The sequence below is a fragment of the Ascidiella aspersa genome, chromosome 3, assembly GCF_963924565.1.
Source record: "Ascidiella aspersa chromosome 3, kaAscAspe10.2, whole genome shotgun sequence".
Lineage (NCBI taxonomy): Eukaryota > Metazoa > Chordata > Ascidiacea > Phlebobranchia > Ascidiidae > Ascidiella > Ascidiella aspersa.
In genome coordinates, this window is record NC_139449.1 from 9,539,458 (window position 1) to 9,565,689 (window position 26,232).

Below are 26,232 nucleotides of genomic sequence, written 5' to 3' on the forward strand. Positions count from 1 at the left end.
ACAATGAATATAATAATACTTGACCCACCACACCCAAAGCTTTTTTGTTGTTAATGCAAATCTGTATCAGAACCAGCCTGTCAATATACTTCATCCTGCCCGCCGCCTCTTTGACAAATTAGACACGAGTCCATTTTAAATACTTTTTGACTATATTTTAAGTGTGTAAATGCAAAAAATTTTCGCGCTTGATCTTTATACATCCAGTGTGTTTACGTTTTGATGCTCTTTTTGAACTAGATCAGCGCTTCTTTACCGTTGCGCCGTGGAAAGCTGCCAAGTGCGTCGCGGACAAACGAAAAACGTATTCAAACATAATCGACAAATATGTTTTAACCATTTGTTTTTAAATGTAACAAAAACAAGAAATTCAAAAGAAATACCGGTATGCCAAAAAAATCGCGCTCGTTTCGCTCGCCAGGTGTGACCCAAATGGTTAACAAACACTAATATAGATTAACTATCAAACTTTATCGCGTTTTCTCAAAGTAGTTTTATTACACTTTTTTAATAGTAGTAGGGGGATGGCGACGTGTGGACTCGAATTTTAAACCAAGTATACGCTTTTTAAGCGAATTTGCGCCAAGACTTTACTGTCTCCTTAAAAGTAATTATAAACACGTTTTTAAAGTGCAAAAAAATCCGAGGCCCACCTGATTCACAATTGTTATAAAGTTGTAATAACACAAAATCTCATTTAACATGTGTTGTGCGGCCCGCAGAGACCTTTCTGAGTTTGGCTTTAGCCCGCGACTATACTACACAAAGGTTGCCGACCCTTGTGTAAGGATTTGAATAACCTATCCAATGTTAGGATTAACTCTGCATAGAGTTTTGTTCATTTCAGCAACCTTATTTGGCGAAAAACAACTACAGTAACTTAAAAATTGAGACAAGTGTCATGCAAAGAACCACAGCTGACCGCAGCAGACAACGCTATGGTTTTATTGCGACGTGACCTCGGCGCTTTTTCGGAAGCATGTGCGGTTGCTCTCGCCTTTTCGGGAAAAAGCAAGATGTGTAGACAATAGACATGGTAGCGTCTTTCAGCGATATTCTTCATACCAGGTCACACTATAGGAAACCGGCCCACTGTAGAGGCTAACCTTATTACTTTTTCGTGCTTTCAAAAGGTCTGTTTTTCGCGTTATTTTGCAGGAGTTAGTTTATTCGGCCAGCCGATGTTATTTTTACCTGAATTATGACGTCACGCAATGATACTTTTGTGACGTCATATCTGAAAAAATTTCATGACCCTCCCCAAACTGAAATCCTAGATCCGCGCCTGGGGTGCATGAGTTGGTCACAACAACTTTCAGGGTTTACCAAACCAAAAAAGGTTAAAGAGCACTGGTTTAAAGCATAACCCAAGTCTGAATCCCGAGTCCGACTACAATCAGTATTAAACCAATTTACGTAACTATAATAGGCTGGATCTGCAGCAATCCATCTATACAAGAGTCTCATTTAACATATCTGTTAGAAAATGCTCTACAAATTGCTATTTTAATTGTCAGAAGGCCAAATATAACTAAAGCTGCGTCTATTCCAGAAATGTAACTGTTTATCAATTAGCGTGTTTTCTTTAGTCTGCCAATGGCAATTTTAAGAGAGGCAAAAGTCCAATAAGAAATACATTTTCTGATTTTCTGTATTGGTTCTGGAGGTGCGCCAAGAAAAAAGGTGAATTGCAAGTTCGTGTATGTTTTGCTCTGCACACATGGCAAACCGCGAAAAAACGAATCATGATGAATTTTACATATGTACCGGATCCAAAGCAATTCGCGATGTGTTAATAAATTATGTCCACGTTTTAAGATTAGCGATCGACACCACAACGTTTAACATTTAGTATTAGGCCACGAAACGTGTATAATTTTTTAGCTAACTGTTTATGCAGCGTTTTAAAAGATAAACAAATTGTATTCCTTTTCTAAGTTAGTTAGTTTGGCATATATAACAGCAAACCATGCAATCGTCCTAAATAAATATATATAATTTGTATTCCACTTTTTAGGACGTTAGTGCAGGCGCAAAAAGGCTGAATGTATTTCAGCTGTTTTAGCCGATATTTCGCACTTGTTTGGTTCAGTTTATAGTTGAAAATTTCAATGACACCAAACTATATGTGGACAAAAGAGACTAAATAACGAGTGACCGAGTAGAAGTATAGATTACCATGCGTATTTCAGCCGAAAAGCTGCAAGGTTTTTTTTTTCTTTAAACGCAAGCGGGTGCGACGTTTTAAAACGCGGCAAGCAAAGCAATCTTTTCAGCGAACACAAAGAAAGAAAAAAAAAACCGCCTGATTCGCATAAAGAAAAAGCACGCAAGTGGTTGTAGCATTCCGACAGGGCAGTGTTTCTCAACCTTTTTTCGCGGCGCCCAAATACTATATACCAGCAAAACACTTGAGAAACAATTTTCTTCACTGATTTTTTTGCGAGCTGAAATGAACAAAATACAAGGAATACAACAGCAATAATAAATTTTAATAACATGCCGAGAGAAGTCTTATTGCTTCAGCAATTTTCTCAAATTCTGGGGAAATCTATCTCAGAACCAAATTTCATTAATCTAACTATGTGTACTACTGCGGTGGCCGACCCAACCATATCAAACTGCGACCCATTTTTTCCACGTGGGTTGAGAAACACTGTAGCAGGGCTTTAACGGCAAAAAACGTCTTAAAAAGACCTTTGGGCGCCAAATTGACTCTCGTATGAGCGTAGCCGTTTCAGGCGTAAATGAAGCCGCTTTTTTAGCTACGAGAAGAACTTGCATAACCACGATAGCAACGAGAGAGAAAGATAGAGAAAAAAACACGAAACACGAGCACGATAATACCAGGCCCGCCATGAATATTAAGCGACTTATCGCAACAAAAAATAAAGAAGAAGTTTAGACTGCAGCAGGACCACCAAGATTTCGACGGACAGGGGAATCCTGACGCCAACGTCATGCCGTGCTTTTACGTTTGCTGACGTCATTTTCTGCTTGGCGGTACGTGACGTCACTCTCTGCTTTGCCACCAATCCTCCTCGTAGCCTTCGTGAACGTGTTGTAGTAGAACGTTTCTCCGTGTGTCGCAGTACCTATATGAAAAAGTTCAATGGAATCGGAGTCATTTGAGGCGACCACGAAATTCTGATAAGGCAAGCTGGACTCCAGCCATAAGACCGAAATAAGAACAAAACCAACGTCGTAAAAAAACACAGTTTAAGGCAGCGTTTCTCAACCGGTGCGTCATGGAAGGCTGCTTGGTGCGCCGCGAGCGAAAGGAAAAAATGTCGAAATCATTCCAAAATTAATCGGAATAAGACTTAACGGGCAAAAATACGTTTTTATTCTCAAAGGCTGGAAGTCCCTTTAAAGATATGCAACTATAAAACCCATATAATATAAAAATGCAAGCAATTTAAGAGAAATGTCGGTACACCTCAAAAATTTCGCGCTCCCTTCGCTCGCAAGGTGCGCCGCCACGTTTTCATACGTTTCTAGGTGCGCCCCTAAGTAAAAAAGGTTAAGAAACACTGGTTTAAGGCGTTATAGTGGCCATTTAGGCCTTAATCCGACAGGTTACGATCTTATTCAGACGATTTAGAATTTAGATATTACTCTGTCGTGAACATTAATGCGAATTTAGCATTATTAGGCCGTCGGTCTTAATGCTATGGTAATATAGATAATTATGCGTTAGATATTCTTCCTTTGTAGGTATTTTTGTGTTTTTCCGGCAAGCCACAATTAAAAACCCTAAACTAACACAAATGAGGCGCAAAAAGTGCAACTTTAAATGTTTAGGGTTAGTGTGCCTTACACGTCCAAACTGTTTATGGAACAAATCCCCGGATCGTGCCTCCATTCTGGTGTGGCTATCAACATTAAAAGGTTCGGACGATATTCAGTCGATTTCGTTCAGTTATATTTAACATTTAAAGATTGTGTGCGGTTCACCAAATTCAGTATGTAAAACATCTAATAAGTAAAATAAAAAAAATAATTTTTCAGATAAAGGGGAGCAGCATACTGCCCGCAAAACCAACTTAATTTCGATATCATTTTTTAGTCTTGTACGGCTATCCGATTTTTGCGTCATTTAACTCTTTATATTCAATCAGTTATGATAAGGTACTTTTCAATGCAAAAGCTGACAGCAGCGTAAAATGAAGAATTCGATTTAAGATTTTGATACTGATACTCTTGTTCGAAAAGTGTTAAGGTCTTAGTTGCGTCTATAGGGTATTTAGTCCTACTCTAGTCTTAGTCCGAACTGCGCCGGGAGCCTTTAGAGAAGAGTATAAGTTAATCAATTCAAGATTTAGTGCAGGCAAGACCCCCCCCCCAAAAAAAAAAAAACAGCTAGCCTACGGTGAGTTTCGAACCTACGACATCAAAACTTAGCTACACAGGCTCATAGGGGAGCACGTTAAGAAACAACAATAGCATCATTGCCTGCTAGGTCTGTTTGTATGCACAAATTTATATAGAAGGCGGTTTACAGTAATGTCAAACACTGAAACATTCATACACAAGTGTGTGCTAAGTGCAATCGGAGTTCGACCCTTCAGAAGTCGTACTGATCAACGACAAATATTCCGAAGCGTGTTTTAATTATGTTATTCGACCTTAATGTTATTCTAATTTTGGTTAAACTGCTGGAGTTTGGATTGTCATAGAATTCGTTTATTACAAAAGCAACACACCAAGACACTTTTGTACCCTCGAGATTTCAGACGCAAATCACGCAAACGACAGTTATACCAAACATCCACTGTTAAGATTAACAGTGAGTTTGCTGACGCGCATTTGATGATGTTTAACTTACACTGATGCTGTTTCTGTGGTTTCAATAACGTTTTCTATCCACTCGAATTAAGATACAAATCCACTTGTATAAGCCTTTGTGTTATTAATAAATTCCTGTACACTGATAAAGCCTTATCGGATCGAACAGTACCGGACCGAACCCTATAGTTTTCATGCACAATATCGAGCAACCTCTCACCTGTATTTGTCCTGAACTTTTTGCTTGATTTCCGAGATAGAAGCGGTGGTTATGTCGCGTTCCAAGTATTCGCTCAACATCTCCGTGGCCCTTTCCACGTCGGCTTGGTTGTCCTGGGTAAAAAGGTAGTAATAAATTGACTAATGTTTTGACAAAAATGCATTTTTGGTCGATGTCTTGGACTCCAGCCATAAGACCGAAATAGAAACGCCATCAACGTCGGAATAAAAAACAGTACACAAGACCAAAATAGGACTATTACCTAATAGTTGTAGTACCGTCTAAATCGGAACAAGTCCTAAACCCGTCGAAATAAAACCTAAATGGTCAGAATCAGGCCTATACAACAATTTACCTAGCCCCAAATCCCACCCCTACGTGAAATACTAACGTCGTTGGTCTTAATCCTATAGTATTTTTCAGCTTTAGGTCATTTTGCTGTTTAGGTCTTATTGTGTGTTCACTTTTTATTGGATTTCCCGAAAAGTATTACCTATCATGATTTAGTTTTTGTGGAAAACGATTTGACCTGGACGAAAACGGTTTCCTTAAAAGCATTTTTTTACATGGACTTGTTTACCTTGATCTGTATAAGTAAAGCAATTAGAAAGAACTATTGGTTGAAAACGAACAAGGTTCACCAAATTTATAGTTTATCGTTTGTTTATGATCTCAATCGAGTGGGAGTTAACTTTCTAGTTTAGCGGTTCCCAAACTGGGGTCCGCGGACCAACTGAGGTCCGTACAGCAGTTTCAGAGGGTCCGCAAGAAGAATTAGTCTTTAAGTTTTTAAACATTAGGATTTTTAGAGAATGTTTTTAAACAGCAGTTTCACAGTTGCAATATCTTTACTCGTTCGATACTCGGGTGATGTCGACCGTTAGAAAATTATTTGAACATTTCTCACATGCTTTGTAATATAAAGTATGTTTTCTCATTTGACAGGTAAATTTCATAGAAATGTTACATTTTAAATATAAGAAAAATGGGCTTGTCACAACAAAAAATGTTCAGTATATTTTCGTAAAGTCTGCATTCTGTCTTTTAAAGTGTCGTGAAAACACATAAAAAAAGAAAACGTGCATTTTAGATGACGATCCGTTCTTTTGGTCATACGGAAACTGTAAATTTGCGTAGTTAGTTGACGGCGTTATAGCTATCGTCGATAATAAGACAAAACATCACAAACCTAAGCGTAATTCAACTTTTTTTGCAAAAAAACAACGTCAACTCAATTCGAAAATGTGGCTGGAAAATTGTGTCCATTGTCCATATACCTCACGAGAGACAAATATTTACGATATTTTAAATCGCGTTTTTTCTCGCGATAAAGATAGTGAGATTTTTGCACGCTCTAGTCGAGTTACTATAGTTCAAGTCAGCTAGAAAAAAGTTTTAAGTCAGTCATTGACATTTAATTAAGTAACAACAATTTTTGACCCTTTAATTGTTAAAAAAATGAGAGGCGCGATGACCTATATATTTAAAAAAAGGTGGTACCGTCCTCATTTTTGCATGTACAGCAAAAAAAGTCTAAACAATTTTTTTGGTAAAATTGGCAACGAGTTCGCATGAAAAAAATCTAGTTTCCTAGAATTAATTTGTTTTATTAATCGCTTACCTCGAATATGATGGACTGGTTGTTTCGCTTGAGAAAGTAGGCGAACACGTAGGTGTACATGAGCGTTTGTCGGCACTGGCAAAGCACGTCTACGGCCTTACGTAGAAACTGCACTTCGATCCAGGTCATGTGAAGACTCTGCATCTCCTCCATTTTTTGCTTGACGCGGGCGTACAACTCAAAAGATAATAGAGAGTTCGATTGTTTCGTTTCGCTTAGGGTTTTTTTATTAAGGAGTTGGTTTCACGCAGTAAGTTTTTAAAAAGGTGTCACTTATATAGTAAATTTATCGTTTTGAGGTTCGTCTCATACACCTTGTTCTTTACAACATCCCCCAAAAGTAATCCATTGGTGTCAGGTCAGGTGAGCGTGGTGGCCATTCAATGCTACCTCTTCTTCCAAGCCAACGCTGTGCAATAACTGTAAGCCTACTTTTGGCCCACCCTGTATATATTTTACAATTGTCGATAGTAATCGGTATGGATTCGAAAAGCGATATTTTTTTATCGGAATAAAAGACGTATCGGTCATCCCTAGTACAAACGTAGTCTAGCGATAAATGAAGACATGTTCAAGTAAATACAAACGCATTGCGTTGCTGAAGCCTCACAGTCGCATACTGAGACCGGGGGTCGTGAGTTCGAACCTCAACGCAGGCTAGTTGTTTTTCTAGCCTACTTTGCTTGCATCATTGATCGATATATTCCCCCAGTCTGCGTAACTTCGATGTATGCCGGTATGACCAGAGGTCGTGAGTTCGAATCTCACCGCAGGCTAACTAATTCTAGCTTGGCCTTGCTTGCACTACAATTCTGATCAGGCAGACTGATTTCGGTGAGTCTCTCCGAAGGCATCCTGTGTACTATATGTGGCACACGTGGTAACACCGCTGATTTCCAACTTTCTTTTACATATTGTTCCAATGATTAAAAATTAAGCCTTCATAGTGTTTTACTTAACCGTACTTTGGGGAACCTTGTTTTAAATCAGTGGTTCTCTTTAATGGTGGTACGCCAAAACCAGATCTTACAGGAAAATCACCACTGATGTAATATTATTGCGGATGCCTTATGTTGTATTTTCTCATTTCCACATTAAATCGTTTCAGTTGTTTTGTTCTGCTTAACTTTTATTTTTTTAAATGATTTTCGACCCGCTTTTGAGCCTGAAGATTTTTGAGGAGCTGGTTTCACGAAGTAAGAATATCAAAGTCTATATGTAGAAGTACCATTTTAAAAGTTTCCAAATATATCTTTATTTCATTTTCTTTTTTAAATAAATAAATATTCGAAACGCTCGAAATGCTACCTATACTTCTTTATGGGCTTTGATATTCTTACGTCTAACTAAAAAAACTCAATTTGTACGAGTTTTACATTGCAGCGTACAGTACCATTACTATAATTATGAATTTAAATAAATAATAGGGATACACGTTTTTGCCATTGCTTGAGAAAACCTAGTTTATGTAATACGAAACACCGCATAGTTTCTTAACTAAAAGCTCACTTCATACAACCGCAACTCTTTATTCTACCCAACAACCAACGGCCCATATAACGTAACTATATCCAAACGTTGTTACACCGATCAACTTTTGTAAATTAAAATTGTCTTTGAAAGAGATAAAACCATTAAATTTAGGTTTGTTTGTAAACGATTTTTTTTTTGGATTTTGGATGTAGTGATCGCGTCTTATCAGTTGGGGTAATAAATTGAAAATAACTTTTATACATACCTTGTGTTCGAATCGCAAGCTTTGCAAATGGCTCATGTAGCGGTTGCAATAAAATAAATAGCGCTGCAGCATTTGGCGCGATCTCTGTTGATATAAAAAAGTTGCCTCGATTAAAAATAGTGTAAAAGAACTTATGTAAATGACTTTAATGAGCAAAAATGAAACAATACGCGGCTTAATATACTTATTACTGAACAGGAATTTAAAGACTATTCTTACACATATGACATAGGTTCAGTGTCTCTAACAGATTGGAGCGGGTTGGCGAAAATTTGCGATAATTCTATTTCACATTTAATAAAGTTAGAGCTACAGTATTTCACACAAGTATCCACGATAAGCACTTGTTGTAAAACAAATATAACAAAACTAACTGTTTTCAGATGCATGGACTTTTCTATGCTTGGTAAAGTGATTATTTTTCGTGGTCCAAAGACAATTTTACGTCAAGGATTTGATTTCCTAACACAGCCAGCTGAACTGTAGTTGAATATATAAATAAATAATCGCCCCAAACATACATAAATATCCTAGGCAGGCCTGAGAAAAGAAAGCGATTTATGATTAAACGCGCCGAAGACGTCTATAATTTACATTTGTTATCCTGTTATTTTGCGGTTTTACTGTCTGTTTAAAATATCTTAAGTCGGACAAAGTCCTGAAAATATCACTTGCATTTTTGCCCAGTAAAGCCGACCCTTATTTACGTAAAAGAAAACCTGAAAATTTGCAAAACTCGTCGATTTGTTAGCTTAAAACACGGAAGGTTCTGTGAACAACTAACCGAAATCGGCATTCTCTCACCTCCTGTATGTCTCTGGCTTTCTTCGCGTCATCTGCATTGTACCGGTTGCAGTTGTACCAAGAGGCGCCATGCGGGTCCCAAGCGCCCAAACATACCCAGCAGAACTCGTGCTAAAATATGAACAAATGAGAAGTTTATTTCTCGTTAAAGATGTTCGATAATAATTTTGGATCGGAGCTGATACTAGATTCCAATTGGCTATACTGGACTTTTTTGAAACTAGGTTAGTATCGGTACAATACCGCTTTTTTTAGTTTAAAAAACAAATCGCTGGAAAAAAAATAACATAATTTTTTTCCTGAGTTAAAAACCATGAAATTCACATTAAAATCATCAATTTAGCATTTTAGAATCTTTATTAAGGACGTTATATGTTGCCGGATAGGACGGCCGTACTTTTTGCACAGAAGTCCAAAATTATATGAGAAAAAACGTGATGGCAAATTAATAATTAAACGAAAAAGGATGCAAGATTGTATCATCGTTTAGGTCCATCAAGTTTAGACCTTGTGGTAAAAAATATGAGATAATAAACGTAACAATGGTGGAAAACACACCCTTAACTATTATAATAATGCATACTAGCGAAATGGCAATTAAAAAAAATTAAAAAAAAGCTGCTAACATAATTTATTGGCCTATCGTTTTGTTTAAGACATCGTAATAATAGAAATGTTCGGCGTCGTATATGCACTATGCAGTGTCTTAAAAGGTGTTTTCAAAACCAAAACAGTCTTTTACATGCCTCGAATGGTCCCCATAAATATAGCCTACTTCTTCAGCAATGAATATATATCTACATACTAATGAAAAAAGGTGGTGACATCAGAAACCCAAATACAAATCTTTGAACAATACTCAAATGTTCGATAAAAAATTACTGATATATTTGAGAAAAAACACTTGTATATTTACACTTATTGTGGCATGGGGTATTGCCGAAAAGTTTGTAAACAACGAAATGACGATTTTAACGAATATAATGACTAGCATTTTTTTGAAATTAAAGAGTTGTCACTAGTAGTACCGTGTTTCACCTGAAAAGCAGACCTGTGAAGTGATTTCCATGATGCAACAAAGAAAAGTGTTACACTGGCGAAACTAAATTATTTATAGCAGTGGTTCTCAAACTTTTTTTAAAATATTGCGCAACGGTCCCTCAGCAACTTTTTAAATTGCTCACGGTCCCTTAAAAATATACACAAAATAACATTTGTGTTTGATGGTATCAATGGGATTGGTGCACTTGCTTCTTTACTATTAGCTCGGCTATGTTAACCTCTAACGAATCATTTATTTGAGTGAAGCAATCACGAACAGTTTTAAACCCGTGACCGTACAGTACAGCCCACAGTGGCAGCACAGCAAGCTGTAAAAACGTGATTCTCGTTAGCTGCACAATGCAAAACCATGACGTCACAATGGACAATTCAATTAAAGCGTACAATAACGTGAAAGAACAACTAATCAGCTCGGTTTGGAAAACTAAGTTGCCTGAAAGATTTATTGCACAAAAAGCGTTCTTCTTCAGGAGCGTCGTGTTGATTTTTTGTTGGGTTCTTCGCGGTCCCAGAAAATTGTCTCGCGGACCCCAGTTTCAGAAACACTGATTTATAGTAAACAACAACGCCTAAAACCTGCCGACGGCTTGTCGGAAGAATCTGGGATTGGTCGAAATTCATTTAAAAGTTATTGAGAGAAAAACACGCGTTTGTTTGACTAATATTTCGCAAATAACATTTATACAAAGTATTCTCGATGTTTAAAATTTTGTTACTTAAAGAAATGCATTACATATTCCTACTAAACTTATATTTAGGCTTTAAGGTTTATTCTATGCAAGAGAGGACAACATTTTTCGACAACTTATTGTAATGTCAAACAAAAGTCACTGAAAACCAAAACAAACTCAGAATATTCAGATTAAAAATTAGTAGTAATATTCAAAGTCGAAATTACAGGTACAACGGCCTATCTGTTATTATAGGGATTATAAAGATAAATATTGCAAAAATTACAGCAAAATAATGGAACACACCTGATAAAGCCAATTAGTTTGAAAAAGCAAAACCTTTTTTATAGTTGTTTTTGTTTGTTTCTGAAAAAAAATTCAAAAATATTTTTTGTTTGTTACCTTACAAGCCTGGTTGCGGCACACCATATGATTGCAGCCGCCGTATTTTTCAATGGTAGCCGAGCACTTCGGACATTCCTTTGTATTGGCCGAAATCCAGTTTGACGTTTCGCTGTCATCGTCACACTTCTTCAACCATTTGCGCAAAGGCTATCAAAAAAGTATTTTTGTCTTTAATGAATGTGCTGTTGCTGCCAGACATTGTTTTCTTCCGGTAAAATTTTAATAAAATGCAAACGTTTCGACCACCAACTCTGGCAATCTTCTTCTAGAGAAATATAATTGCAACCAAAGGCGAAAACATATATAATATGTATAGCAGGCAAACAATAAAAGAAAGAAAAACAACAATGAACCACGAGGCGCGAAAAAAGATAAATACGTTTTTGTTTTTAATTATAGCAGACAAATCAATGACGAAAAATACAAGAAAAATGTAGGCCTGGAAAATGCCTTTCAAAAAGCCCCAAAAATGCTGTTTTGCTACATCAATGAAACAGAATGTGTTATTTTTTTTATTTGTTGGTTTATTTGACTTTTGGGGCATAAAGGCTGTAGTTTGCGGTTCAGTAGTACTCCCAACTTTTTCATCCCGTGGACCCCTTTAGTCGCTATTCAAACTCAATCCACTGGTAAGAAAAACAGTGCCTGCAAATTTAACAATATGAAGAGAGCGAATCGCCTCTTTAAAATCCCAAGAATTTTGTTTGTAAAAAATTACTAGTATTTGCTGAATACCATTTTAATGAAAACAATAGATTTTGGCTACTTACGCAGAGCTCATTGTGACGTAATAATAATGAAGTGTACACTTCAGTAAAAGTTTTGTCTCGCGTGCGAAAAATACCTGCACTGTTCAAGGACGGATTAACCAATAGGCTAATAAGGCTATAGCCTTAGGCCCTGGAAAAATTCGGCCCTCAATTTTCACTATTTACGGTATGTGCTATTTACGTTTTGTGCTATCACTTTTAAGAGGAACATAAAACCAAAAAAGCAACAATACCTAAAGCAGAAAAAATTATAAACCCACAGAATAAAGACCAATGACTTAAGCTTAACTTAAATACGCAGATTACTGCCCAGTACAGAATGAGATCAAAATCGTCTGAAAAAGACCTATATCTGTCAAAATACGTCCTAAGTTCATCTTAGCATTGTCTTAAATGGGCAAAATAACACCTGAAACTGTAGGGAGAGAGTATGGGTCGATCGGGCGCTGCGTTAGGTCTGGCATGGGTTGTTTTGGTGTCGACGTTCGGACACCCTAGTTTGACCTGCGCCATCAGGGCGCCGCTGTTTTTGCATTGGATTTTTGGCCCTGTTTTGGGTTATTGGTGGGGTTAGAAAATGGATAGGGTTTAAAATTATTAGGGAAGTTAGTGATGTACTTAGGGGTGAGATTTGAGGATAGGTAAAGTGCTGTTTAGACCTTATTCTGGCTATTTAGGTCTTATTCTGACGGGTTTTGGACTTATATTTATGTCTTATGGTAGGAGTCCGTTTTAAGCATAGATAGTGATGTTCTTAGAGGTTTAAATGTCGATGAAATCATTCATAAGGTTGATTCACACTAGACGCGTCTGGCGTTGCGGAAGTTGAAACAGTTTAACTTTGACGCTTTTGGTTCGGTACGAGGAAATTTGCCGTGAACGGTGGCAACCGTTTGCCGTGAACGCTGGCAAAATTTGCCGTGAACGCTGGCAAAGTGTGAACTGGACAACGCTGGCGTTTTGCGACAGACGCTAATGCTTGAAGCAAAGCGCATTTAGTGTGAACCAACATATACGTATGCTAGCTGTAAGACAAGGAAAATGTAATTTTACATATAATCTATTGTAATAGGGGAGATGTGGGACCGGTGACTCGAAAGCTGTTTTCCTCTTTCCATTTAAAATCGTTTTTGAGGATTTAAGACAATTAAACGATTTTTGAGGCAAAAAGGAAAATTATGTCATATAATGGAATTTGTATTTTGTTCTAGAATCTAGAACAGGCTTTCTCAACCGTGGCCGTGGGTCCCCTTGGGGGGCCACGGGCATAACTCTCTAGCTAGGCCGTAGTTTGCAAAACCCAACTACACAAGTGTCTTTGTTTATAAAATTTGCCTGTTAACTCAAATTTGTGATTTTAATTACGACCTTTCTTGTAACGTATTGTAACTCATTTTTCTGACACGTTTTTTGATTTACTCGCAAGTAGGGATGTTTAAAGTAGAATGTTGTATCCTTTTATTACGTTTTTGCGCGAAGTTTTACGTACGTTTGCGAGTGGCAAGATTGGGGGATAAAGGTCTGTCCATTACTGTGTTGCTTTATATGTAGCCATTCACAGCGTTTTTTCGGGCAGCCAATTACTTGACGATAACCTTCGCCTAATCTTCAAGTTTCCGTCAAATGCTTTTGGGCAAGCAACTTGTAATGCCTGGTGCAGAAATTTTCCCAACTTCAAGAGTTTGCAAAAGAACACTCCATCGTAAAACGCGCAAGGTTGCTACGGGGTTACTCAATGTCAACTTTTATGCCAATATTCAGGTAGGCCAATATAATGGATCCAGCCCGCCGCCTCTTCGACAAACTAGACACGAGTTCATTTCAAATAGGCTTATTATTTACTTTTTGACTATACGTAAGTGCGAAATATTTTTTTTTAATGTTCTTTCTACGTCCGATTTGTTTACGTTTTAATGCTGTCTTTTCAAGTAGATCTGCGCTTAAAAAAGGTTAACAAACGCTGAATAGATTAACTATTATGGAAATTGCCTTTCCTGAAAGTAGTTTTATCACACTTTTCATAAGTAGTATGGATGACTAGATTTGGACTCGAATTTTAATTTGCACCAACACTTCACTTCCCCCGTAAACGTAATTAAACACATCTTTTGGTGCAAAAAAAGATCCGAGACCCGCCTGATTTACAGTTGTTTGCTTGGTTTCGGCCCGCGACTAGAAATAGTTTGCTGCCCCTGAGCTAGCTTATGCACATCGAATTTGCCAAACAATATTAACGCATTACTAAAATACAAATCTAGGAATCATCAACGCGAATGTAGTGACAAAACATTAGTCGAATACAAAAAAAAACTCGTCGGAGTCCAAAAATAAGCTTTGGAATGAATAACTAAGTTAGTTTAATTTAAAACGACTGATTTTGTTAAATAATTAGAAAGTAGGCGCACTTATTCAACTTTCTCTTTTTTTTACATTTTGAGTTAAGTGCTGTGGTATGTTGAAGGGTAGATTAAACACGTTATGTTATGTTTGTGTTATTTTGCAGTAAATAATTTCAAATTTTAATGTATGTATTTTCACTACTTTTTGTGGCTTCGTTTGCAAAATTAGGCCCTTCCCTAGTAAATAACCTTAGGCCCACAGTACCCTTAATCCGGCCCTGGCACTGTTTAGATTTTAAAATGAATATTTCACTAACACAGAATAAAAAAAACAGTATAGTTTACTACACAGCATCACTGGACAATATTTTCCACATTAACCGGATAAACAGAAGTTACTGAGTACCACGTGTGTGCAGTGCTGGTCGCCTCACATGTGTGCAATGGAGGAAAGTACTCTTTAACTTATAAAACCCAAGTTAACCGCGTTTAACCTTAAAATTTAGATTCAAGTTTTAATTCAACTTGAAACTTGACGGCGTTAATTTTTCTTTAAAAAATTATAGGATGAAATCAGCACCCACCCCACATTTAACAGGGTCGTGCCAGAGCTCACTGCACTCGGCGCAGAACTCGCGCCCGCAGTCGCACTTCACCGGACTCCAGCCCTTGTACTCCAGTTTGATCACATGGTGGCAGTCGGGAGCAGGGCACCACTTCAGCAACGAATTGCACTGCAAGAAAGTTATTCGTGAGTGGCTGAGAAAATATTTGTTAATTTAATCAAAAACATGTCTTTTTTGCTGTTAACTGCTTAATAGGTGAAACGATGAATCAAGTGCTCCGTAACCTTTTGTCACTTGCGGCACACCAATAGGGTTTAAAAACTCTCGGCGACACACCTACAAAAATATAACTAAAACAAAAAAATCCAATGCAGCCGAGCGCTAATAGTGTACTGAGGGTTATATTGACCAAAACCACAAACATTGTGACGTATAATTTTCCCTTATCATATGATGTAAGGCTTTCATAGTGTTAAAAAAATCCGCTCATAGTCCTGATCTGGTTAACCCTCGCATACAACCAAAATGCAGGGCCTAAACTGTACGCTTTTGGAATTATTAGTGCTAAATTTTGGACAATGCCTTGGGAAAAACGGGCAAGTAAAAAGTATTTTTACACCGCGGCACACCTGTCATGGCCTTGCGGTGTACCAGTGTGTCGAGGCAAAACTTTTGCGCAACACTACCCTATACCTCTTGAGCCCGTGTAGCTCTATTGGTAGAGCGACGGTCACGGTATGGCCAAGGTTGTGACTTCGAAACATACGGCAGGCTATAGTGTTTTTTTACCAGCCTGGCCTTGCCTGCATGTAAATCCCTAATTGATCGACTTATTCGCTTAGTCTGTCAAATGCTTTTGGTGTGCTAGGCCGATACGTAGGCAGTTATAGGTAGGCTGTTATCGTTAATAAAAAAAAAACGACTTTGGGAAAGTGAGATCACAGTTGTATCTTTATTAGGTGAAAAGTAGGTTACACTTCCCTAGGTATTATCTAATACTGAAATGAGCTCGGGAATATTAAACATTTTGTTTATTTAGCCATGAATTCCATTGGTTTAACTTAAAAACGGCTTATTAAAAATCCTGAAAAATAATTATAATGAACTCATGGTTTGGCGTAGTTCAAGCTCTTACATATAAATAGCGTAATAATAATATCAAAACATAACTATATGGTACCTCAACGAAACTGTTTGTGATCAAATGCTGATACTTTTGTTGGACTCTTCGTTCAGTGACCAGTTGCCTGTTGGGAGAATATAGAATTTATTACCCAAATAATATGATTATAATTGTTGAAGGGTTAGAAAAGCACAGTTCTTGATTAAATTAACACCCAACTTTATTTAGTAAAAATGACATATTTTGATGTTTAATCACTAATGCAAGCAGCACATTAGTGTAAATTAAATGTATCAATTTGTTGTTTACATGGCAGGATAGGATTGTTAATTACAAAAATATGCCAAAAACAACACAGGAAGATATCTTACTGGATAACAAATTGCTTCGAAATTAGTAGGATATTTATGTTGCAATGTCACGACTGTATTGCAATGTTTTACTTACATTACGACAGCATCGTCAACAATTATATCACATCCAAAAGCCGGACAAGAGATCATCTGAAAAATATAAACTGCTTAATAAATGCTGTTAACATTAGATTAGAGGTTCTTCAAACAAGCAAAGATACTACACTCCAAATCTAAAGTGATTCTCAAGCTATGTAAAACGGCAATTTAGTTTGTCTCAAAAGAGAATCTCCAGTGCAGGGATTCTTAAACTGGGGTCCATGGACCCCTCGGGGGTCTGTGACCTAGTTTTATGAGTCCATGAAGGCCTACTTACAATATTAGCGTATATCTAAGGCATCGTTTCTCAACCGGTGCGCCATGGAAGGCTGCTAGGTGCGCCGCGAGCGAAAGGAAAAAATAATGCAGGTATAATAATGCCGGTGCGCCATGGAAGGCTGCTAGGTGCGCCGCGAGCGAAAGGAAAAAATAATGCAGGTATAAATGCCTTCTATATAAATCATACTATATAAATCATATATTTTTTACTTTCCCATTAAGCTTAGCCCGTTGATTCCACAAGCCTTTTAAGTAGAAAACAACAAGAACTGCAAAGCAACAATATCTAACATCTATAATAGGCTACCATAGTATGGTATTAAGACCACCGATATAATAACCGTAAATTCGCAGTAATAACCACGCCAAAATAAGATCTAAAATAGTCCAGATAAGACCTAAACATGTCGAAATTAGTTCAAAATTAATCCAAATAAGACTTAAATGGACAAAATAACGTTTTTAGTCTTAAAGGCTGGAAGTCTCTTTAAAGCAGACCTGGGCAACATACGGCCCGCGGGCCGAATCGGCCCGCCAAGGGATTTAATCCGGCCTACGGCTTATTTTGCCTAATATACATATCAGCAAAAACAAGGGCGAGTTTCTACATGTTTGGTTGTATCGTTAACTCTCTTTTAATTAATGGATCTAGTCATGACCAGACAAAACTTAAATACTAAAATAAACTTAATTACGCGCTTTGCGCGATATTGTCTTTCTCGTAAGTGCCACACGTTTTTTGACATCTTTACAGACCGAAAGCGTCCTCTGCTTATGGTGCTCTCTCAAACGAAATTTTACCAAACTTATCCTAATATTTATATATTTTTGGCGCTTCGGGCAAATGTATTCCGTCCCTAAATTATGAACTAAATACCAGCCGTTTTCTAAACTCTGAAACATACCGATTTACGTTTGGTCAACATAATTTATTTAATGAATAATTTTATACCGTCTTTGCAAAATTGCCGTTTTACCGCAAATAACATATCGGTAACTTAAAGCCTCAAAAAGGAAAAAAAACAAGTTTTTTTGTTAGAAATTTTCACGCATTTTAATCTTAACTGTAGTGTTGGGTCAACGCGCCCCACAACTTGATAAATGCCCATATATATCAAAGAGATAGGTACATTTTTTATCTGTGCTCAATGCGTCACGCCCCCCTCTAAATATAAATTAAAGTTGGCATTTTAAAAGAAATATAGTGGCAATTTTTTCGCGCTTTTTGCGACGTCTTCTTTAAATTCGACTTAAATTGCAAACTTTCGCACAACTAAACGTAATAAGGAGTTTGGTAGCTTATTTGTTTTATACAGTCAGAGTAGGACGTCCTATTGCATATAATTGAGATCCTATTTTTGACCCGGCCCGCCACAACATTTTGTGTTTATCATGCGACCCGCGGTTAACAATAATTACCCACCCTGCTTTAAAGATATGCAACTATAAAACCTATATAATACAAAATTGCAGGCAATTTAAGAGAAATATTGGTACACCTCAAGCATTTCGCGCTTGTATTATGACGTAATCTTATGACATCATCTCTAAAAAATTCTTGCCTACACTGGTCCATCTGAAGCAAAAAATTTTTTTAGGAGTCCTTAATAAAAAAAATTTAAGAACCACTGCTCTAGTCTGACATAAAACTTGGCAGACTACATACAGGACTACAGGTTATTATTGTTAACAAATTATTTTTGTTAACAAATAATAATATGGTATTTACACATTTACTTGCCACTTATCATGAGAGATTGTTAAGCCATGGATGCTATTACTGTTTTGTTAAAAGTCTGCAGCAAATATTTTTGTGATTTTCTTAGTGTGCCACAACTACAAAAAAAAAACCAATGGTCTAAATGCTTTACTACTGTTGACTTTACAGGAGGAGACAACAAAAGTTTTTATTTCTTGGATTCACTTATCCCAGTGTGATGACCATGAAGGTATTAAACACAAGTGTGAACGGATGAGTTATAAGTGAATATTCTTAATTCTTAATATTTAGCTCATTTTTTTGTTTTTCATGTGTATATATATGTTAAGAATTTATAAACAGTTTGTACGCTTTATTAGATAAAAAATACTAATGTTATTTTGCCTTTTATAAATCACCTGTGACATTCCTTCATCCATTATCTTTGTTGCGAGATATTGTTGCCAACAGTCCTTGCAGAATACATGCCTGCAGTCTAACCCTGTCATAAGCTGTAAGAAAACACAACAATTAGCTGTAATACAACTAAAAAAACTACTATTTTAATGAAACCTGTCAAAATGCAAGTCTGTTCTAACAAAAAGAGTATCAACATTCAGTAAATGGATTTTGGGGAGAGGGGTATACTGTATAAAACTGATATTGATATGTTTTATCGCTATGTGTACTGCAAGTAGTGATAAAGGAGTATGAAAAGGTTTGGAGGTTCACCACCCCCCTTTATTTTGTTTTTTTAATGTAATTGGGTGGCACATCTTGATCTAATGTGAAACCACAATTAATCGCAAAACGCCGTTTTTTGTGTTTTGTTTGCACAAGGGTCAACTGTAAACGCAGAATATTTTTTCTCTTTGGCCTTTTGTTATTTGTTTAGGTTTGCTGATTAGCAAGTGTGTATTCCACAATTGACAAGGCTAAGTCAAGCCTTCTTCCCTTTTTCCCTAAAACTGTTGAGTTGGGCACATTTATTGCTCCTCGCTCTTCGCTGTCTGCGCTAATATCTGATGTTCGTGTATCAACATTTTTTAACAGAAGCAGATTTTCTTAAAAAAGGGTCTAATTGTGACTGTCATGCGCGTTTCCAAGTCGCTATTTTTTATGCAATGATGGTTACCACAAAATTATTCTCCATAAGTATATTATAGGACCACATGTTTAGTGTGCAACTTATTTTCCCTCAATCGGACTTGTATTTTAACTGACTTGGCACACAGCTCAGTGCAGATGTTGCACCGATTGTGGCATAATAATACCCGGGAAAAACGACCTTCGTTCAGAATTGGTGGCGAAGGGCAGGCTTGTAATTTAGCGTAGTCCCGTTGATGGAACTTCGGACAACTGCGCTGTTGATAGTCATAACATGATTCTACCAAAAGCAATTACACATATTTCACGGTCTTGGTTAGATTTTGTCGCCTGAAGTTAACGATTGCAAACTAAGTGGTTTTGCAGCTGGCGGAGTGTCGGTGACGCACATGCTTACAAATCACTATATATTTTATGATGTCATTATTAATTGCCTTCATACGACAAATAGGGGAATTGCCCAAGTTGAAAGGTCAGGAGAACCCAACTTTTTTTATTTCTAGATGCGCCCTGTGTATAGTGATAAAAAAAACGTGTTGACGCTCATACAGAACATCAATTTAACAACTTGACAACAGTTTTTAATAAAAAGCAAAACAATAGGTAAATAAATAGGATACATTTTATTCTTTAAAATACAAATATTTTTTAAATGACAAAAATATCTATATCGATTTGTAAACAGGAATGACAGGTCAGCAAAGTAGCAGAAAGACTCTGGGCACACTAGGGCCATTTCATTTTATTGCCTTGAATTAACCTCTAATCAAATTTATTTGCTATGCTGACTGCTACTTTAAGGAGTTATCACAGCCTTGCATGTAACCTGGATCTTATTAGGAGTTAATTTGGAACAGATGTCTCTGATTTGGAACAGATGTCTGTCTCCAAGTATCTATCACAGTTTGACACAGATTCAGCTGTAAGTGGTACAATGGCTGTTTCTTGATTTGCACCCCATAAGCCTATGTTTTAAAACCTTACCATGCTAGGACTGTTAGGCCAATGCCTTGCCTGGAAATGAACCCTTGTCAGTCAAAGGTTTTTTCCTTAACTAAGCTGTAAAATGAGTTTTAATGAATTAGGTGACATCAGGGCTGCGGAGTCGGACTTGGGACTCAGGACTCGAGTAAGACCTCGTGAAACTACCCGAGTCCGACATGCGCATGCGCAGTACCGAAATTAAAAACTGAAATGGCCGCCAAATGGAAATTGTAAAGGTGGAATATTATATGGTGGATATTTTCCAACCATGTATTGTGAGTGAATAAATTATATGACACCCCTATAAGTGGATTGCTGAATATCCACGCTATTTTAGTTACGTAAGTTGGTGAAATACAGGCTGTAGAGTCCGGGCCGGACTCGGGACTCGACAAAATCGCACATTTGACCGGAGTCGGACTCGGGAGTCTGACTCGTGTTACTTTTAACCGACCCCGCAGCCCTGGGTCACATAACTTTTTCAAAAGACTTGGCTAAAGTCTCTCGACCAAAACGACTTGATTTGAAATAAGTGTTTTGAATGAATGACTTGGGATTTATGTTATCCTGTAATACAACTTGGGTTTGAAAGTGTTTTCATCATTAAAGCTGACTTTTGTTTTTCACAGATGTGCTCAAACTTCTCTGCTAAATATAATGTCATCATTACTATGATCCTTTTTTATATATAATGTGGAGTAATATTCATTTAGCTTTTGGTAGTTAATCAACACTTTCATTGTTTTATTAATGCAAAATAATGCTTTTTCGCATGTTATGGACTGAAAGTCTGAAACTGTAAACATCTGTATTAATAACCCAAAGGAAGTAAATGTTTGTTTGCTAGACAGGTATTTTGCTGAACATTAAAAAAATTGCTAATTAGTAACTGTGAGAGACCTCGATTTCAACAAATATGAAGTATTTGACAAAAATATTTAAATCAGTTAGGGGGGAGGGGGGTTGAGCACCCGAAGTTCTGCTAAGGGTACTTCGAGAACACTAAGCACGTTAAACTTGGCGTCCATGGGTAACATTTAGCAATTTACCAATTTTAGTAGTGTTGAGTTTTATTTTATATATCAAAGGCATGACGTGAAGTTGACTTGCTCTGTAATGATATAACTGGGATAGTCGGATTTTACTTGGGCAACTGATGACTTGGACTAGGACAGCTTGTTATTTTTGCAAAATAATTGACTTAGCCTTAAGTTATCGAAAAATGACCTGTTTACAACACACAAAACAACTTACATAGGTGTGATAAGAACAGCAGCATATTTCACAAGAAACAGTTTTCACTTGGTCACTCTTAGAGGCCATCTGAAAAAATAAGTACACTTCATATTGAACTACAAAAACAACTTTTACACAAGTATTCGTATCTCTTTCTATGATTTATTATTTTTCAGTGAACAATTAATGGTAAAATCCCTGAAACAACAAAAAATCTGCTTATGGAGTATTAATGCCTTTAGCTCGTTAAAATAATAAAATTACTCTGAATTGGTTGAAAAGTAAATCTTTTTTAGAGTCAGTTTTTTATAATCTTTTAAACCTTATGCCGCACCTGGTTATTTTAGTTAGAACAGTGTTTTTTTATAAAATGCTTGCAGGTTCGTATTTATAGGTTTCATGGTTGCTTTACCGTTAAATAACTATGGGATGCATTGGCGAAGCCGAACATGAAAATAAAAGCTGATAAAAAGACCTGTTATATTTTGGAATATTTTTCCTACTTGCCCATGGTGCACCTGGAATTGTTAGGAAGCGCTGCTTTTAGAGTAGTTCGAAGACATAGTAAAAACAGTTTAGATTTTATTGTTACATTTTTAAATGTTTTTACAATAAACATTATTTTAAACATAATAGTGTTTGCATCAAATAAGCTCCGAAGACATACCACTTCACTGCCTTTATTAGCCCTATAAGGGCTGATCACATGTGCTTCCTTGAATATTCTATCTTGGTTTCCTTCATACTCGTAAAATCGCTCCAGGAGCAGTTCCTTGTCCCAGTTGAAATGGGCGAGTAGAATTCGCAAAGTTGTGGATGGGATCTAAAGTTTAAATCAAAATTGTGAACTGATAATGTTGGCAAATTTTTCACACCTGAAGATATATTTCAGATCATTAAATTTAGGATGATATTTTTCGGCATCATGAAAATTTAATATACAAAAAACAGGTTGTATAATAAGCCATGGAAACTACAGCAGATCTCACTGAGATGTGAAGGTTGCACAGCCGTTAAACTTGGGGTAACCAGATGTGTAACAAAGGTCAAAAATGCACCCACTAGTACAATAACATGTGGAAAAATTGGGTACATTTATTTTTTTTGTAGTTTAGGTTTAGTGGATAATAGGATGACAAACTAGGCATAATATAGGTTTCATGGAGTTTGTCATGGTGGACAAACTCAATGTAATTTGAATAAATTGTAGGTTCAATTACAAAAACTTATTGATACATATCTATATATAGAAAATCTGTTTTATCTGCATTGGTTTGGCAAAAACATAGATTTGTTATATATCAGTAGGCGTCGATGAAAGTGATATCGGTCAACCTCTACAGTAACGAGGTTTTAAAACTTTTTCTGTTGCACAACTTTTATAGGTAAATTCCATAATATTGTCAGTAAAAGTTAGGCTAAATCAAAATTTGACACAAACTTGTTACAGTTGACCAGTGAGCTAAAACTTTTTTAGCATACAGCACATGTGATTTATGTCAACATGATCAACGTAACACTGTCAAATTTAAATGACAGTGGCGCAAGTGGATTTTTTTGTGAAAGTAATTATCCATTATCAACAGTTTGAATGTTTCATCATGATTTGATGTGTAATAACTAGGGCGATTATTTTTTGATTTGTCAAAAAAAGTCGTCAAAATTTTCATGTTAGGTCAAAATTTGTCAAAATTATTTCAAATGAAAATCGATTAAAAATACATATAAATCGCTTATAAAATTAAAAATACAAATATATATTCAGCTTTTTGAAATTGTCTATCAGAAAAAAAAAGTTTTGAATTAAATTCAATGATATTTTAAGTGTATTCAATCTTCACTAAAGTAATATAGGATATACGCGAGCCAGCAGAATTAACTACGCAGGCCTGGTTTATCGCATCAAGTTCAGCTCGAACTTCGTTTTTGCTTTATACAGTTGTGTGTCTCTGATTTTAAGCAATGTATTGAAAAAAAATTTGACAAAATTTTAATTTTTCAAGTCAAAATTTCTACTTTATTTGGTCAAAAAATAATCGTCCTAGTCAGGGCTGGGGAGCCACCGTAAAATAGCATTAGCTCCGGCTCCAGCTCCGGAGCCATCAGGCAATTATTAAATGGCTCCGGCTCCAGCTCCGGAGTCGTAAAACTCAATCCGTTGGCTCCGGCTCCAGCTCCGGAGTAGAAAAACTCATATCCTTTGGCTCCGGCTCCAGCTCCGGAGCCATCAAACACACACCCAATGACTCCGGCTCCAGCTCCGGTGCCACCAGTCACTTATTCAATACCAAGTTTTAAAAATTGCTTTTGGCTAACTAACGTTGGAGATGGAACAAAATATAATTTGTTAGCTTTAGCACCATAAATTGAAAAATGGCTCCAGTTCCAAAAAAATAATAAAAAGGGCTCCGGCTCCGGCTCCAGCTCCACAAAAATAATAAAAATGGCTCCGGCTCCGGCTCCAGCTCCACAAAAATAATAAAAATGGCTCCGGCTCCGGCTCCAGCTCCACAAAAATAATAATAATGGCTCCGGCTCCGGCTCTGGCTCCAGAGAAAATGCTTGGCTCCGGGCTCCGGGCTCCAGCTCCGGCTCCGGCTCCCCAGCCCTGGTCCTAGTAATAACTAATAATACCTAAGGCTTGTTAAATAGAATTGTAATTGTGTGGACTTGTTGTTGCTTTTAAAGTATATATACTATGTAAAAGTCAAATATTTATGTTTTGATCTCATCCAAACAGGCAGGGTTCTAACATCAAGAAAAACAAAAAGTGCACAGTTTGTTTTATTTTTATTTATTTTAATGCAATAATATAAAGGCCCACTTGCAGGATTTTGAGAACCATACTTTAAAAACCTCTGCAGTAAATTATTAGTAATTTTAGTAGGATTATCATTGCTTACTAAAAGAAGTCATTACTATGGTCATGCAAAATTTATCAAACTGAAATGTGCAAACATAAAGCTTGGGTTGTTAGGCAAAAAAGGCTTTCGTGTTTGAAAACTTGGTTCCCTAAATAAAGTTATTAAACTATTTTCCTGAAAAATCTGTAAAAATGCTTTTACAAGTGTAAAAAAAAAAGCCGAGTTTATTAACCCAACCAACCCACGACATATTTCCATGAAGATGAATTACAGTTGAAATGTTGTCAAAATGCAGTTCAAAACCAACCTTTGATGAAAACTGTGCAAGAATTTATCAAGGCTCAGTAGTTTTTATTGCATAGTTATTTATCTTTCTTTCGATTAACGACATCATCAAGGTGATAAAGCTTGACAAAAAAAAGGTTTACATCCGGCCTGCAATCGTAAATACTTATCTGGTCTGCGATGGTCAGGCCTTGGAAGTTATCCGGCCATTTTGAATAAAAGTTGGTGCCCCCTGACTTAGAACAATATCTACAAATCAGATTGAACAGCAAAATATTTAACGCAAGACCTACATTAACTATTTCTTTCACTTCTTTAATCATCGCGCCCATCAAGTGAACGACCTCCTCCAGCGACAAACATCGGTAAGGGAAGATCTCCTGGTGGGCCGAAACTCCTTCCTCTTCGACAGAGGGATCCCCGAAACCCTCATCGACTTCCACTTGATCGATCTCATCAAGGTCTTCATCGTCTTGTTCCTCATCTTCCCCTTCATAGTAACAGTCATCCGAGTCCATTAAGTCGGCGTTCTTTTGCTCTCGCTTTCACGCTGAGCCTCACAACTATTATTTACTTATGTTGGGCATGATCTAAGTTGAAATTATTTGAAACTACCTGCTGGAGAAATATAGGTTTTTTGTCAAGCATGCTAAGTATTTCATAAAAATAACGTTTTTAATAAAACAACAAAATACATCATTCAATATATAGGTTACATAATACAGAGTTCCTAGATTGGAAGCTTTAGATTTTGCACGGGGGAGACGATTTTGCAGCTTGAAATTGCCCATCTTAATCTGCCCAAATTTGCGCTGCTGTAATAGGGTTCCTCTCCGGAAATATTTCGACGGGAAAAACTGCGTTTTTTTGTTATATAAAAACCAAAAAAGGGTGCTGACTTTAATACGAGAAGGTCTTGTAAGATTGCAGAAGCAAGATTACAGAACATAAATGAGCTTAATTAAATCTTTGGAGCCAATATAAAATAATTTTATAGTCATAATGACGTAATTTTAGGTATAATTTTTTTGTCGGGAATCCCGGGAATTTTTATTTTTCAATCCCATTTCCCGGGAGTGAAAAAATCCACTATTTGTAAAATTTGCACGGCTGAAAAGCGAGTACTATACTGAAAACCGTCATTACTTTCCAACCTGGCAGGGTTCACAATAAATTATATTTTAAACCAGCTAATCAGCACTCAGTTACACTTGCCTAA

At 36.8% G+C, this 26,232-nt stretch overlaps 1 protein-coding gene across 1 annotated transcript; it reads right to left on the reverse strand.

Moving 5' to 3' along the window:
- Positions 1–1,633: 1,633 nt before the first annotated feature.
- On the reverse strand, positions 1,634–25,627 carry LOC146159112 (E3 ubiquitin-protein ligase ARIH1-like). Its single transcript, XM_083386130.1, has 13 exons — positions 25,307–25,627; positions 22,532–22,687; positions 21,883–21,951; positions 18,957–19,049; positions 16,555–16,610; positions 16,165–16,231; positions 15,003–15,152; positions 11,307–11,456; positions 9,172–9,282; positions 8,368–8,451; positions 6,630–6,806; positions 5,009–5,121; positions 1,634–3,095 (listed from the first exon to the last, which is right to left on the reverse strand). Exons 1-13 carry the CDS (start codon positions 25,529–25,531, stop codon positions 3,014–3,016), a joined length of 1,533 nt encoding a protein of 510 aa, XP_083242256.1. The 5' UTR covers positions 25,532–25,627; the 3' UTR covers positions 1,634–3,013.
- Positions 25,628–26,232: the final 605 nt, after the last annotated feature.